Source organism: Cynocephalus volans, chromosome 4, assembly GCF_027409185.1.
Source record: "Cynocephalus volans isolate mCynVol1 chromosome 4, mCynVol1.pri, whole genome shotgun sequence".
NCBI lineage: Eukaryota > Metazoa > Chordata > Mammalia > Dermoptera > Cynocephalidae > Cynocephalus > Cynocephalus volans.
This window is the reverse complement of record NC_084463.1, coordinates 149019594-149037265: the sequence shown is the minus strand read 5'-3', so window position 1 is coordinate 149037265 and position 17672 is coordinate 149019594. Positions and strand designations below refer to the sequence as shown.

Genomic DNA, 17672 nt, shown 5'->3' with positions numbered 1-17672 from the left:
AGCAGTTTGTTAAATAGGAGTGGTGAGAGTGGGTATCCTTGACTTGTTCCTGTTCCTAAGGGAAAGGCTTTCTGATTTTTTTCCTATTCAGGATGATATTGGTGATGGGTTTGTTATATTATATGGCCTTTATTGTGCTGAGGTACTTCCTTCTATACATAATTTTCTGAGAGCCATTATCATGAATAAGATGTTGAATTTTTTTGAATGCTTTTTCTGAATCTGTTGAGATAATCTTATTGCTTTTGTCCTCGATTTTGCTGTTGTGGTGTATCATTTATTAACTTATATATGTTGAACCATCCTTGTCTCCCTGGAATGAATTCCACTTGATCATGGTGTGTAATTTTTTTTATGTGTTGCTGTATTCTGATTGCTAGTATTTTGTTGAGGATTTTTGTGTCTATATTCATTAGAGATATTGGTCTGTAGTTTACTTTTTTGATTGTATTTTTGTCTGGTTTTAGTATCAAGGTGATGCTGACCTCATAAAATGAGTTTGGGAGAGTGTCCTCTGTTTCAATTCTTTGGATTAGTTTGAAGAGAATGGTATTAATTCCTCTTTAAGTGTTTGACAGAATTCAGCAGTAAAGCCATCTGATTCTGGGCTTTTCATTGTTGGGAAACTGATGGTTACTGTTTCAATTTCATTGCTTGTTATTGGTCTGTTCAGGTTTTTTATGTCTTCTTGGTTCAGTCTTGTAGTTTGTATGTGTCCATTTTCTCCAGGTTTTCAAATTTGCTGGCATATGGTTGTTTGTAATAGTCTGTAATGATTCTTTGTATTTCTGTGATATTGGCTGTAATGTCTCCCTTTTCATTTCTGATTTTTGCTATTTGGGTGTTCTGTCTACTTTATTTTTGTTAATTTAGCTACTGGCTCACCTTTTTAAAAAATCTTCTCCTCAAAAAACCCCCATATTTTTGTTTCATTGATCTATTGTATCATTTTGGGGGTCTCTATATCATTTAATTTTGATCTTATTTTTATTATTTCTTTCCATCTATTAACTTTGGATTGGATTGTTCTAGTTTTCCTAGTTCTTGAGGTGTAGCATTTGGTTGATTATTTGAAATCCTTCTATTTTTTGATATAATCATTAATTTCAATGAACTTCTTTTTCAGTACTGCTTTGCAATATCCCACAGGTTTTGTTATGATGTGCCTTTATTTTTGTTGTTTTCTAGAAAATTTTTGATTTCCTGTTTAATTTCTTCTTGGACACACAGTTGTTCATTAGTCTGTTGTTTAATGGCCATTGATTTGTATAATGTCTTGAGTTTCACTTGTTATTAATTTCTAGCTTTAATCTGTTCTTTTCTGAAAAGATATTTGAAATGATTTTAATTTTTAAAAATTTATTGAGACTTGGTTTGTGACCTACTATAGATCTATCCTGGAGAATGTTCCATGTGGATGAGAAGAACGTATATTCTATAGTTGTTGAATGAAATATTCTTAGTTGAGCCCATTACACAATAGAGATCTTTAGCTGGTTCAGATAATTATTTATGTGACTCTTTACCTAAGGCCCTTATGACATGGAAGATTCAGTATTTAGCTCATAATATGCCAATGACATCATGATATTCTGTAGAGCTAATGGCAAGCCAAGTTAAGGAAATAGCAGTGGAAGCCCTCGGACACTATTCATTCTTTGGAAAATAACAATTTCTTTCTTGTAGAAACTGTTCTTCAATTGATATTGGATTGGAATTAAGAGATTGAATTAATGGACTAAAGATCATTATGGTTACATCTGTCCCAGACTCAGGTCTTGATTGAAAGCCTCCACTCCAATGAAAAGTGCAGAACTATGATTACCTAACTTTCCAAGAATTAGAATGGCAACTTCAAAATTCTCCCAGGTTCCCATGTTGCTTTTGAGCCTCAGGGTTTCTTGGGCAGAGACTGTCTAATAGCCAGAGTAAAGCCTCCTTTGCTAGAGGTGTGGTTAGGAAAATGAACTACAGGCTGCTTCCACTGTCATTCTAGCTTAAATATTATTTGCCTTACATAAATATTTTATAATGTGAAAATCATATTTTGTTATTTAATTTACTTTAGAATTTTGCCTTTCATGTTACAGTCTTTTCATATTACTTGGCATTTATCTACTCTTTTTTGGCAAGACCTAAGTATTTTCCTCTAGGGATTGTTCTAGGGCAGAAAACAGTTCAGGAGAGATTAGTTCATTTGAATTTGTTCCAAATATTCTAATAAACTAATCTATAATGACCATACAGTCTCTTTCATTTAAAATAGGGATGATGCAAAAGGTCATAGATTGTGTCTGTACCTATAAATGGAAGACTTATGTTCCAGGTATAATGGCCTAAAAGATTTCTGAAAACTCAAATTTCTGTCCCAGCTAATGTATGTCTTCAATTAGTATCTAGTCCTCTAGGTGTGAGGTTTTCTTGTTATATCCATCATTGCTTGTAGAAATTGGTGGAAAGTTTTAATTTCCTGTGTGGAGACTGAGGGAAATAGGAACATGCTTTTAATAAGGAAAGGAGTGGTCTTAGGGACATGCTGTTTGAATGACTAAGAGACTGGAAAGTTCTGCTTCTACACGTGGGAAAACTGTCACCGTCTTTTCAATGAAGTTAAATTCCGGCATTCGACTTGTCAGGTGGGGAGCTTAATAACTAGGGACATAAATGTTTTCCTAAATTCTCAAAGTAAAATACTTTTTGATTGTTTCACCATATGGACTGAAAAGAGAAAAATCCAAGTACATAATTTCAGTATTTAAAAATTTTCAGTTTGTTTATGTGCCACCAAATAATGGATTTGGCTAGGTTAATTTTTACTAATTAGGTCTGAATTTACATAGACATGCACACATAGCATCTTTGTTTTTCTGTGAACAAACTGTTTAGCAGGTGATAATATTCAAGTACCTTACATTATATCTAAATGTTTTTTATATTATAGGCATTTGCTTTTGATTTTTTTACACTCCTCTGAAAGACGGAGATGATGGGAAGCCTGTGTGAAAATATGGAAATGTAGCCACTTGGAACTATTTCTAGATCCACTGACAACTCATACTTTATTGTATGTTCTGTGATCACAGGTGGATACGTGACATATTTACAGTTACCTTCAGTGAAAGAAGCATTGGTTTTCTGGATGAAGTACAAGACCCAAGATGTGAGTTTTGAAACAGCTGAAAAAAAATACTCATTAAAAAGTCCTTTAATATAGTGAAATATAGCTGTCTTAAATGTCATATGCTTTTATTGGAGGAATCTGAGTTTGGAAAACTAAGGTAGTACAACACAGAAAATAATCAGAACATACAAACTATTTTTGGTTTTAGTATATAACCTAATAGATGCTTATTTTCCATTTTTCCAAATAACAGGAGGAACATGCGGTATGTTACAGGTATAAGAAATAAACTAAAGGATTTATAATCTTAGTTTATGGTATATTACATTTAACATGACATGTTAATAAAGATGTGTGACTACTTTAGATGTATTTGAATTAGAGAATTTCAATTAGCAATAATCGCGCCTCAGATAAACCTCATTGGCTACGATACTGCCACTGCGCAAAGCTTGAATTAGAGAATTTAAAATTGCATTTCATACCAGGTGTGTTATAGTGTAAAGGAATTTTATCTTTAAAAAAAGCTGCATTCTTAAGAAAGTATGTTTTTTCCTAGAAAAGTGTCATTTATGGTTTAAGTTGAAAGACTAGTAATACTGCTTTTTAGTTTTTATAGATATCAAATATTTGATGATACAATATAGATGCTAGTTTGCATACCTTATTTTGTAGAAATAAATAATTAAACTTTCCAATAAAATATTTATTTAGTGAAGTACACTACTGATCATTAAGGGGATTAAGGGCACCAAACCTTGTAGAAAGTAAGGTGTTAAAAAAAGAAATAGACATAGATTAGTCTATATGCCTATGTTCTTCAACAGGTCACCTTTATCAGTCTATAGCTTCAGCAATGGCAGAACTCTTGACTCAACTGGAGGCAGCAGTGTGGATGAGACATGCAGAATGCTCATTACAGCTGGCTTCTAAAGAAAGCTCCAACTCTTCTGTAAACGTCTTCTCTGGCTGCCAAAACGCCATCTACATTTGAGGATTAGTAATTCTGTAATTTTACTCAGTAGTGAATAATCAGAAAGTTAGGTTTGTATCTGTTCTTGTCCCATTATTCTCTGTTATTTGAGTTTGTACTTAACCATCAAATCTAGAACCTTTCAGAAATAATTTTTAAAAATTAAAAAAAAATTCTTTACTGGGATGTGCTCTGTATTTATTTATTATGGGTCCCCAGGAAGACTCCTAAGTGTCTACCGCACAGACCCTCAGGAGGTTATGCTTCCAGTCCTTTCTCACAAAAGGAAACACTTATGGAGAAGATTTTGTAAAGAATTCTAGCCTCTTTGAATTTTTACATTAATATTCTTGTTACTTGTGGATATTCATTTATAAATGTAATTTTTCTGTTGCCTGATTTGATTCTTTTTTCTTTCATTTTCTACTATTTAGTTTCTTCTGTGATGCGGATTCAACGTTTTTCCTATTGTTCTGCTTGATACTCATCAAAATACATTTCGTCATAGGTAAATATTACCACTCATATATGGTAAAATAGATAATTCCTAAAACATAATTTTACCATGTGCCCCAAAAGGGGTTTGTGAATTGTAGGTATATTTACTTGTAGCCTGGACTATGTCTAAAATTCTTATCATGTTGACAAAGATCCAGATGACTTGTTGTGATGTAATGTTCATAGTGAATATTAAAGAACACTGATAATAGCTACCATTATTATTTATTTCATATTGAGCCTTTACCCGGTGTCTGGCAGTGTGCTAGGCACTTTTCTTTGTCATAATAAAACAGCAGCACTTAGAGGTAAGCAGTATTTGTAGCTCAAATCTAAAAATGGTGAAACTGAGGCACATACAGGTTTATTAAGTTGCCCAAAGTCACCTAGCAAGTGGTGAAGCTGGGATTGCAACAGAGGCAGTGTGGCTCCAGAGGTCACAGCATTCACCACTGTGTTCTGCTCTTTCTCCAAGGACGTCTTCGATTTTTAAGTAGCTCCACAGTGAATTTGAAAATTTAGTTAAATTTGCTCACTGAAATGATCTGATTTCATTTACCACTGGCTAGTGTTTTTCAATAACAGTGAGAAGCTTGGAAATCATTATCTAAGCATAAAAGCATGAAAAATGAAAGAGGAAATGTTAGCACAATAGAATAAGGTAGGTCTGCACTAATAGTATCATAGATAGTTTAGCAGGAAAGGATTCTGAGATTATCTACTTCAATCCCTTTATTTTCCAGTTATCAAAATGAGACAGACTTGTAGTTATATTTATAAAGTGACTGAAACCATGCCTTTTTACACTGAGCTTGTAAATTTTCCTTGAATATGTTTTTTTGCAATCTGGAAACTGAAGTTTTATTTTTGAGCACTGTCATTACCTAAATAGCATTATAAATAAAACAATGCCCCACTGTCTTCTACCTCTCTTTTTAGTGTCTATTTCCTCCTCCTTTATTACTTATCTCACCGAAAGAGTTTTGAAAAAAATTCTAGAAAATAAAGCAGAAGGTGGTGACAGTCAGGAGTTAATTCAGTTCAGTTCAAAATTATTTGCTGAAAATCAAGACAGTGTATATAAGTGAGCTAAGAATTGTGTGTGAGGAAAATAGAGTAGTTTAGTCAGGCCCCCTTGCCTCAGGTCTGGTTGGGGGTGGTGCAGCACATTCTTTGTAAACAAGTTGCGTGGGGGTGGTGTTAGTGCACATGTACACTTGTGTATTTTTAGCTTGTTGCTATTCTTCTGTGTTCTTCAGAGTGTGTGAGGCAGTACCCCTGAACTGCTGGTTGGCAGAGCTTGCATCTAGAAATAAAGATTATTCTTTCTTCAACCATGGCTCCAAGGACCTTTTCCTGTTACCTAGCTTGTGGACCCGCATGTGAGGGGTTTGTGAATGGGCTCAATGGGTCTGTGAGACCTAGCCTTAGCTGTAGATAAAATGGAGAGAATTATAGATCATTAAAAAGCTGTGAATCAGAGAGTTCAGCCAACTAATTGCTATCAGGAGCAATGTGCTAAATAATTTTGTAGTTATTAGATAAGTTCACAGTCCAGTCCCTTGAAATTTAATGAGCAATTTATATAGACTGAACATCTTTTGAGACATATAATAGTGGAATGCCATAGTAATGAGTGTGATATATCAGAAGAGCTATTATTTTTGGTGCTACCCAGATCATATTGTAAAGTTACTCACCACAATTATTACAAACTCAAAGTACTAACTCTGTGCCCATTTATTTACTTAGTGTTTTACTATAACCAGAGAGTAAGTTTCTTGAGGACAATAATATTTTCCTTGTGTGTAATTGCTGACTACAGAGCCAAAGAGTCATATATTTTAAATCAGGAGTTATTCAATGTGTGGCCTTTGAATACTCTTCTCTTTAGAACATCCCTTAAGACTTACAGATAGAATATTATACCAGTAGGCCCAGCCAAAATTATCTGATGAGAAATAGAGTTGTCACGGGAAGGTTTATTGGGTTCTTTGGAAAGGAGGTCAGTAGATATTTACTAAATGTTTATTGTGCGTAAAGCACTGTAGAAGATACGACAGTGAAGATAAGCTTCATGATATAATGGAGGTGCTCATAGTTCTGTTGTCAATTTCATTACAGGTACTATTCTCCTGAGCTCTCATCTCTGATACCAGCCTTATAGAAGAACAAATGGGACAGAGTAACAATGTCACAGAATTATTCCTGATGGGCCTCTCACAGAATCATGAGGTGCAAAAAGCATTATTTGTCCTGTTCTTACTCATATATGTTGGGACGATGGTGGGCAACCTGCTCATTGTGGTGACGGTTATTGCCAGTCCCTCCTTGGGCTCCCCAATGTACTTTTTCCTTGCCTGTCTGTCACTCATGGATGCTGTTTATTCCACTGCCATTTCACCCAAATTGATTACAGATTTACTCAGTGATAAAAAGACTATTTCCTTCCCAGCTTGCATGGGCCAGCTCTTCATAGAACACTTATTTGGGGGTGCTGAGGTTTTCCTTCTGCTGGTGATGGCCTATGATCGCTATGTGGCCATCTGTAAGCCACTGCACTACTTGACCATCATGAGTCGACAGGTGTGCATCCTGCTGTTGGTGGTGTCCTGGATTGGAGGTTTAGTTCACTCCACGGTTCAACTTGCCTCTGTGTACAATCTTCCCTTCTGTGGCCCCAATGTCATTGACCACTTTATCTGTGACATGTACCCATTATTGGAAATTGCGTGCACTGACACCTCTGTTATTGGCCTCACTGTGGTGGCCAATGGTGGAGCAATCTGTCTGGTCATCTTTATCCTTCTCCTAATCTCCTATGGGGTCATCATAAGCTCCCTTCACACTTACAGTCCGGAAGGGAGATGCAAAGCCCTGTCCACCTGCAGCTCTCACCTCACAGTGGTTGTCCTCTTTTTTGTTCCTTGTATTTTCATGTATGTTAGACCTGTCTCCACCTTTCCCATTGATAAATCCATGACTGTGGTTTATACGGTAATCACTCCCCTGTTGAATCCTTTAATATACACCCTGAGAAATTCAGAGATGAAAAATGCTATGGAAAAACTCTGGTGTAGAAAGTGTCGTATGGACACATAAAGAATGTGACCCTCACTGAGCATGTTAGGTACAAGTTCTAAAACAACAAAGAGGCAGTAAATTCAAACAATGGATGACTTAGTGATTCAATGAATTCTCTAGGGATTTGTGTCTTTATTTATACACAGCTATTAAAAAAGGAGAATAAATTATCATTTAAGATAAGGATCAATCAAATAGAGAAATTCTGGAGGATAAGTAAAAGGCACAGGTATTTGTCCTACTACAAGTAAAAATAAAATTAAGCTCACCTCATAACTTTATTTTTCTTGATGTATATTTAAATGGGACTTAGAAGAAAGTGGTTTATTCTTTTCCAAAAAAAAAAAAAAAAAAAAAGCAAGCTACTTCTGAAAATTTTCTATCACACAAATTCAGGAGAAAGCAATTTGATTAATCCATATAACACATTTCTGAGACCCAAATAGTGTTTTTAAGCTGTAGTGTTCATCATTGTACCAGCACAGAAGCTTTGTACAGATTCATTATGCATTTTGTCTTAAGATCACTTCCGTTCATAAGGTTAATGTCTATGCATTTTCAGTTCAGGATATCTGGATGACACATGATAATGTGTTTAGTTAAGGACACTATGAGTGAACAATTTTGTGGTTGATGATACAAACAGATTCTAATTTTCGGTGGAAAGAAAGATACGTATTTTTGGATTTGAGCATCATACTAGTCCAAGTTATAAGCATATTTTTATTATTTTACTCATCAGTTTTCATGTACATTTTTGCTATTTCATCAAAGAATAGGTAAAGCTTATTTTGTCTTTCTGATGCTGAAGATATGGGTAAAGAAATGTACAATTTTGGTTAGATATTGTGTTCCCTGAAAGTTGTATTCAACTTAAATACTTGACTTACAGACGTAGAAATGAATTGTTGTGGTATAAACAAAATTTTTTCAATTTTATTTTATGTAAAAAAAACAAGTTTTTCTCAGTTTGCAGTTGTCTTTAAACATCACAAACCAGCAAAAAGATCGTATTGCTTTCACTGTATTGCCATCATGCATGCACTTTGAGTTTATTTTTTTAACTGAAAAAATATTTTAGAACTTTCCCATTTAAAATATTTGTTGTAGCATTCCTTTTTTTCTCTCCAGAGGTAATCCCAGTGCTAAACTTTTTGTTAATCATAGTTAAAAACAGGTTAACTACATATGTGTATATCTTTAAAATATATTGTTTAGTTTTTCTTATTGCTTCCCTTTCTCAAAATTGTATAGTGCATAGTTCTCTGAATTTTACTTTTATTTACACTGGTAAATTTCTGTGCTGTAATCATGATGGTGCTTGTCACTTTCATCACATCAGTTCCCCTGCTGTATATTATTCCATATGGCAATACACCACAGTTTGTTTTCTCATTCAATCAGTGGCCATTTGGGTTGTTCCTAGTGTTTCATATTGCACATAATGCTGCTGTGAACATCCTGAGAGAAATTCTTTTGCATTAAGTAAGATGTTTACATGTTCACCTTTACAGATGAGTGCATTTCCCCCCAATGCTGTATTGTAATTTGCCAGCAGTGCATAACAGTTCCATTATAGTATATACTTACCAATAGCTGGTAATATGAGATGTTTGATATTTTTGCTAATGTAATATGTTTAAGACGGTGACTTCACTGTGGTTTGCATTTGCAATTTTTATTGCTAACAAAATTGAGCATATACTCATATGTTTATTCAATATTCTTTTTTTTCAATATTTTATGAAATGTGTATCTCTTTTATCACTTTTTCTACTGGTTGTTTTTTCCATTATGATTAGTTTGTTGAGGTTCTTTAGGAATCATGTGTACTAATTTTTTATTGATTTTATGTATTGCAAAGTCTTTTCTCAGTATGTGGTTTTCCTTTTTCACACTTATTTCATTTGATAAATATCACCTTCCTTTTTTATTGTATATTTAAATTTTTAAAATCTTATTCATTTCTTTTTTAATTGACAAAAATTGCAAATATTCATCATGTATGACATATTGTTTTGAAATATCTATATATTGTGGAATGGCTAAATTAAATTAACTAACATATGCATTATCTCAGACTTGTTTGTGGTGAGAATAGTTAAAAATCTACTCTCTTAGGAACTTTCAAGACTACAAAACATAGTTATTAACTGCAGTCACCATAGTCACCATATATACAATAGATCTCTTGAAATTATTCTACTTGGATAACTGAAATTTTTTGTCCTTTGGCCATCATCTTCCCAATACCTCCCACCCAGAGACCCTGGTTACCACCATTATACTCTCTACTTCTATGAGTTCAACTTTTTAACATTCATGTATAAGGGACGTCATATAGTATTTGTCTTCCTGTGTCTAGCTTAATTTACTTAATATGATGTCCTCCAGGATCATACTTGTTTTCATAAATGACAAATTTCCTTATTTATGCCTGAATAGCATTCCGTTGTGTATATACACCACATTTTCCTTTTCCACTCATCGAATGATGGACCCTTAGGTTGATTCTATTTTCTTGGCTATTGTGAATAATGCTGCAGTCACCATAAGAGTTCATATATCTCTTCAACACTAATTTCATTTCCTGTGGCTATATACCCAGTAGTGGGATTTGCTGGTTCATATGTTAGTACTATTTTTAATTTTTTGAGGAACTTCCATACAGTTTTGTATAATGGCTGTAGTAATTTATATTCCACCAGCAGTGTCAAGGGTTCTCTCTTCTCCACATCTTCAGCAACATTTGTTATCATTCATCTTTTGAATAATAGCCATTCTAACAAGTATGAAGTGATATCTAATTGTGGTTTTAATTTGCATCTCTTTGATGATTAGTGATTTTGGTTATTTTCATACACCTATTGGCCATTAGTATGTATTCTTCAGAAAAAAATCTATTCATATCTTTTGCTTATTTTTTGATCAGGTTATTTGTTTTTTTACTACCTAGTTGTTGAGCTCCTTATTTATTTTGCATATTAGCCCCTTGTGAGATGTATGGTTTGCAAATATTTTCTTACATTCTCTAGATTGTGTTTCATTCTGTTGATTGTTTCCTTAGTAAAGCAAAATCTTTTTAGTTCGATGTACTCCCATCAGTCAGTTTTTGTTTTTTATTAACTGTGCTGTTGGTTCCATTTACAAAAAGTTTATTGCCATGACTGATGTCATAGAGATTTCCCCCAAGTTTTCTTCTAATAGTTTTACAGTTTCAGGTGTCACATTTAAGTATTTAATCTATTTTGAGTTTATTTTTATATATGGTGTGAGATCTAATTTTATTCTCCTGCATGTAGATATCCAGTTGTCCCAACACTATTTGTTGAAGACACTGTTCTTTCCCCATTGTGTACACCTTTGGCACCTTTGTCAAGAATCCGTTGACTGTTTGAGTGAATTACTTAATGGGCTCTCTATTCTGTTCATTGGTCTATGTTTGCTTTTATGCCAGTATCATGCTGTTTGGATTATGATACCTTTACAGTATATTTTAAGAACAGGACATTTGTAATGTAGTCAAATCTCTCAGTCTTTTATGTGAATGGTTAGGACTTCTACATCTTACTTAAGAAATCATTATATGTTTGTTATTTTTGTTTTTAGTAATTCAGCTATTGTTTCTTACCATAACTCTTAATTTGCTTTTGATATTAAAACAAAGCTGTTGAGATTTTTATTGGAATTGCATTGATGTTATTGGTAAATTTGGAAAGAATTGACATTTTTGTAGTATTGAATCTTCCTATTCATCAATATAACATGTTGGCATATATTTAAGTCTTCATTAATTCTCTGAAACTCTTGAAAAATTCCATAAAATCTTTAAATATCTTTGTATACATTTCTTCCAAAAATATTTTTGTTGCTCTCTCCCCTAAAGTTACTGAACATAGATTTTTGTCACTATTTGTAGTCTGTACATTATTTAAGTAAAATTATATCTCAATATAAATCAACAGTTTGCATTCATTTTGTTAATAGTGAGATATTTTGCCATTGGTAATTTTATGACCTGATTTTTCATACACATTACCTAATTTCATTGACATAGTCAAAATATTTCTATTGACTTAAAAGAGATTTTATAAATTATAATAAAAACATTTTTTCATAGATGTTGTTTTTGTAGAGTCATAATTTTATACAATTTATTTCAATGGTGTTTCTGAATGATACTCTGAGTTTCTGCTTTTTGTACTTCAAAATTATATAACAGCATATTAATATTTTCTTCAGGTTAACTTACATTTGTTCACATTTAAAGCTTTAAGTATGCATATATGCATGCATGTGTGTGGGAGGTGTTAGAGAAAGAGATAATATATGTTCATATGTGTATGTGTGTTTCTGTGTGTACATGTGTATAAAGAATTAAACCTACTTTTCAAATCATTTCCTATTGTACAAAAACCAGTGTTTTAAAGACATTTACAAAAAAATACGATCTTCCTCCCTAATCTGAATTACATTATATTGTATGGATATGCCTAATTTTGTTCACCTATTTATAAGTTGATGGGCATTTGGGTTGTTTCATCTTTCAGCAATAGTGAATAATGCTACAATAAACTTTTGTTTATAGCTTTATTTTTATTTTTTTGATGTGAACATATACCTTCTCAGGTGGTACGCAGAACCACTCAGCAGGCCTGCAGTGAGGGGGCTTGTCTAGTCACTTCTCTGGTGATAGGTGGGGTCAATAGGCAGGGCTGCATTGATGAGCCCATTCAGCCCCTTCTCAGACTGTTGGCAAGGCCATTAGGCAGGTCTGTAGTGAAGTAGCCCTGCAAGGTGCTTTTGAGAGATGGTCAGGGCTGCAAGGCAGGTCTGCTGTGGAAAGGCCCATCCTGATGGTCTGAGCAGTTGTCTGGGTTACTAGACAGGTCTGCAGTGAATGGGCCAATCCAGGTTCTTTTGTACATGAAAACTTGTAGAAACAATTCAAGACTTTTTATGTTGTTCTCTTCTTTAAGAGAGTATTTCCTGTGTTTCTAGCTAGCAGTTTTGACTGAAGAAGTAAAAATTCCAGATGACCTTAAATCCATCAAGAAATTAGATGCTTCAAGCTGGGCTTGAGTTTCTTTGAGCATTACTTTACTGTGTATTCACACCTACTGCAAGAAGAAAGCCCTTTGTTATAGAGGCTTAGAAATCTTGATTCTTATTTGTTTATTAGTTATGGTTTTTAGGTAATGCGTGTATGGGACAAAATACCTTAGCTAGGAGGTAATGGCTTACAGCTAGCAGGCAAAAGCCCATCTAACCAACTCTAATCAAGTGTATGTTGATTCTCAGTTGATTTTTAGTATAGGGTTTATAGGTAATGCATGTCTAGGACAAATGTCTTTAGTTAGGAGGCAACGGCCTACAGCTAGTGGGCAAAAGCCCATCAATCAATTCTAATCACTGTTTAGGGATGGGATTATGTACTTTTATTATTTAACATACTGATGGGTGTTAAAAGATGTTGAAAGAATTGCTGTGGGGAAAAATGTGAAATATGTTTGCTAAGGGCAAGCTGTTGGGTGAAGCCTTTAGACACAATTATACTTTGATTTAATCATAAGAATGTAACACTTGCTTCAATCATTTAAGGAGAGATTATATTATAGTTTAGATAATGATCACAGTTTGATCAACTTTGCTTTTTAGGAATTGTGCTTTGGAATGTCGTGTTGTTAATTTAAGTGATGTTACGAGTTTCTACTGTTTAAGCTACACTTAGCTGTAGATACCTTTTGTCACATTGTCCATGTTGTGTTAGCTACTCTTTCCTGGCAAGACCCAAGGCATTTTTCTCGAGGGATTGTTCTAGGGCAGAAAACTGTTCGGGAGAGATTAGTTCATTTGAATTTGTTCCAAATATACTAATAAACTAATCTATAATGATCTTACAGTCTCTTTCATGTACAAGAGTGATGATGTAAAAAGTCACAGACTCTGTCTACACATAAAATCGAAGAGTTATCTCACAGATAGAATGACCCAAGAGGTTTCTGAAAACTCAAATTTCTGCCCAAGCTGGAGTCTGTCTTTAAATGGTATCTAGTCCTCTGGGTGTGATGTTTTCTTGTAATATCCATCATTGTCTGTAGAAATTGTGGAAGCTCTCAATTTCGTGAGTTTAGACTGGGGAGAGATAGGAATATTCTTTTAATGACAAAAGATGTAGTCTTAGGGTTATGCTATTTGAATGACTGAAAGACTGAAGTGTTCTGCATCTATCTACCTGTGAGAGAGCTCCAGCATTGAATTTTCCGTGAAGTTAATATCTAGCATTTGGCTTGTTAGGTGCAGAGCTTAATAGCTAGGCACAGGAATGTTATAAAAAATTTCAAACTAAAGTGCTTTTCGTTTGTTTCACCATAATGAGAAGAAAAAAATTCAAATAAATAATTTCAGTTTTGTTTTGTTTTCTGTTCATTTATTTGTGCTTCTAAATAATGGGCCAGGCCAGGTCAATTTTCACTAATTAGGTCACTTTTCACATAGTCAGGCAAACATAGCATCTTTGTTTTTCTATGAAGAAATTTTCTTAGCAGGTGAGAATATTCAATTGCCTCACAGTATATTTCAGTTTTTTTTTTTTTTTGTATTTTAGGAATCCACTTTGGATACTTCTACACTTCTCTGAAAGACTGAGCTTATGGGAGGCCTATGTGGAAATATGGACACTGTAGCCACTGGGAACTATTTCTAGATCTACCGATCGGTCATATATTATCATTTGTTCAGTGATCGCACATGGATACATGAGGTATCTACAGTTACCTCGAGTGAAGGAAGCATGGATTTTCTGGACCAAGGACAAGACACAAGATGTGAGTTCCTGAAACAACTGACAAGAAATACACATTGAAAGTTCCATAAATATATTGAAATATAGCTGTCTTAAATATCATTTGATTTAATTGGAGGAATCCGAGTTGGGAAAATTAAACTAGCACAACAAAGAAATTAATCAGAATGTATGAAGTATATTTGGTTTTATTAAAGAACCTGATAGGTGTTTATTTTTCATTTTGCCAAATAAGAGGAGGAATATGTGGCATGTTACTTGTATAACAAATAAACCAATGGATTTATAAAGTTAGTTTAGGGCATATTATATTTTACATGATATGTTGATAAAGATGTGTAACTACATTTAGATATATTTGATTTAGAGAATTTGAGATTGCATAGTATACCAAGCATGTTATAGTGTAAAGGAAGAAATGCCTATTTTGTCCTAGAAGCTTGATATGAGCTTTTGTGTATGAATCTTAAAATTATCCTAATAAACATTCTAGTATATACACATAAAGAAACCCATTCTTAGGGATGTACCTTGTCTACTATGATGTAGAGAGATTTTTAAAACTATAATTGTAAAGTACTGTAGAGGGTATTTTTGTTATTATAGAATTTTATCTTTTAAAATGTCATGTTCTTAGGAATTTTTTTTTCTAGAAAAGTGTTAACTTAGTGGTTTAAGTTGAAAGCTTAGTGATAGTATCTTTTAGTTTTTCAAGGTATCACACATCTTTGAAGATGTAAACTATAGAGGATAGTTTACAAACTTCATTTCTTTATAAGTAAACAATTCAACTTTCTAATAGAAGAAACATTTTATCCTGGTAAAATATATCATTGATGATTAAAGGTAGTAAGGGCAGTAAACCCTACAGAATGTAAAGTGTGGAAAAGAGAAAAGAATTAGATATTGACTACTTTATCCTCTTACGCTCTTCAATAGGTATGTCTTTTCTAGTCTATAGCTCTATATGACAGATCTCTTGAATAAGCTGCAAGCAGTAATCTGAATGAGCCATGCAGCTGGCTCCTCACAGCTGGCTTCTAAAGAAAACTCCAACTCTTCTGCAAATGTGCTCTTCTGCTGCCAAATCTAAGTGAATGAAATCATCTCGTGTACATTTGAGGTTTAGTAATTTTGCAATTTTCGTCAGTAGAGAGTAATCAGAAAATTGGTTTTTTGTCTATACTTGTCTCATTCTTCTCTGTTGTTTAAGTTTATCCTTAACCATCAGATCTACAGACTTTAAGAAAGCATTTTTTTAAAAATTAAGAAATATTTTTCTATGATTTAGATGTGCTCTGTATTTATTTGTTATGGTTCCCCAAGAAGTGTCCTGAAGCTACACTTCATAGACCTTCAGGAAGAGATCTTTCTGGGGAAGATATTATAAAGAATACATAGTCTTACTGAACTATTGCATTCATATTCTTCTTACTTGTGATTATTTGTGTATTAACTATAGATTATTTTTCCTGATTTGATTTTTCTTTCTCTCATTTCCTACTATTTAGCTCCTCTCTGATATGGATTCAACTTCTTTCCTATTATTCTGCTTGCTTCTCATCAAAATAAATTTCATCATAAGTAATATTATTCCTCATATGTAGTAAAATAGATTATCCCTAAGACATATAATTTTATACTAAGTACAGAAAGGGGTCAGTGAATTATAGGTACACTGTTTATTTTTATCCTGAACTATGTCTATGATTCTCATTAGGTTGATAAACATCCAGATGAATTGTTCTGATCCGATGTTCACAGTGAAGTATTACTGAACACTGATAATAGTTCATTAGCATTCAGATAGTAAGCCTTTTGCCAGGTGCCAGGCAGAGTTCTAGGCACTTTACTTTGTTGTAATAAAACAACAACCCTAAGAGGTAAGCAATATTGGTAACTCCATTCTAAACATGATGAAATGGAGGCATATATAGGTTTATTAAGCTGTCCAAAGTAACATAGCAAGTGGCGAAGCTCGGCCTGGAACAGAGGCACTGTGGCTCCACAGGCCACAGTATCCATCAGTGTGTTGCGCTCTTTCCCAAAGGACATCTTGGATTTTTAAGTAACTACACATTAAAGGTGAAAAATTAGTCATTATTGCTCTTTTTAATGATCAAATTTCACTTACCACTGGCTAGCATTTTTTCAAGTAACACTGATAATCTTGGAAATTATTTAATTTTAAAAGTGTGAAAATGAAAAAAAATGTCAGCAGAATAGAATAAGGTAGTTTGGCACTAATTGTATCATAGATAGTTGAACAGGAAAGGGTTCTGAGATTGTGCACTTCAGTCCCTTGGTTTTCCAATGATCAAACTGAGACAGACTTGTAATTATATTTTGAAAATGCCTCAAACCCATGCCTTTTTACATTGAGCTTGGAATTTCTACATGAGTATGTTTCTTTTTGGAACGTAGGAATTGAAGTTCTATTTTGGAATACTGTTATTGCTGAAATAGCATCATCAATCAAACATGTTTCACTATGTTCTCCTTCTCTTTTCAGTGTCTATTTTCTCTCCTTTGATTACCTAAGTCATCTCAAGAGTTTTGAGAAATATAGTAAAGGATAAAGCTGTGGCTGGTGATAGTGATGAGTTAATTTAGTTCAGTTCAAAATTATTTGCTGAAAATCAGGATAGTGTATTTAAGTGCATAAAGTATCGTGTTATAGGCAAGGACAAAATGGAGAGAATTATAGTCCCTCAAAAAGTTGACAGAGAATCAGACCCAGTAATTGTTGCAGGGAAAAGTGTGCTAAATAATTCTGAAGTTATTTGACACAGTTCAAATTCCTGTTGCTTGAAATTTAATGAGAGATTCATGAAGATGAAACATCCTTTGAGACATGAAGAATTGAATATCAAATAGTGGAGTTTCATCATATTGAATGAGAAATTTAGAAGAGCTGTTTTTTCTGGGTCTACAGGGATCATAACAGTTATTCAGCACAAATACTAAAAACTGAAACGACTGACTTTTCACCAATGTTCTTTATTAAGAGTTTATCGCTAAGCCCAAACAGCAAGTTTCTTTGAAAGCAGAAACTCTTTGCCTGTTTGTCATTGCTCACTACTGTGCCAGGAAGTCACATAGTTTAAATCGGGAGTTATTCAATGTGTGGTCATTGACTATTCTTCCCTTTGGAATATTCTCTAAGACTTACAGATAGAACCTTTTACCCA

General features: G+C 33.7%; 1 protein-coding gene and 1 pseudogene across 1 annotated transcript; one reads left to right on the top strand and one right to left on the bottom strand.

Annotated features, from left to right (window-relative positions):
* Positions 1-3442: 3442 nt before the first annotated feature.
* Positions 3443-3574, bottom strand: LOC134377389 (U4 spliceosomal RNA; annotated as a pseudogene).
* A 3193-nt stretch (positions 3575-6767) lies between these two features.
* On the top strand, positions 6768-7694 carry LOC134375168 (olfactory receptor 4A5-like). Its single transcript, XM_063093390.1, has one exon. The coding sequence runs from the start codon at positions 6768-6770 to the stop codon at positions 7692-7694; it is 927 nt and encodes a 308-aa protein (XP_062949460.1).
* Positions 7695-17672: the final 9978 nt, after the last annotated feature.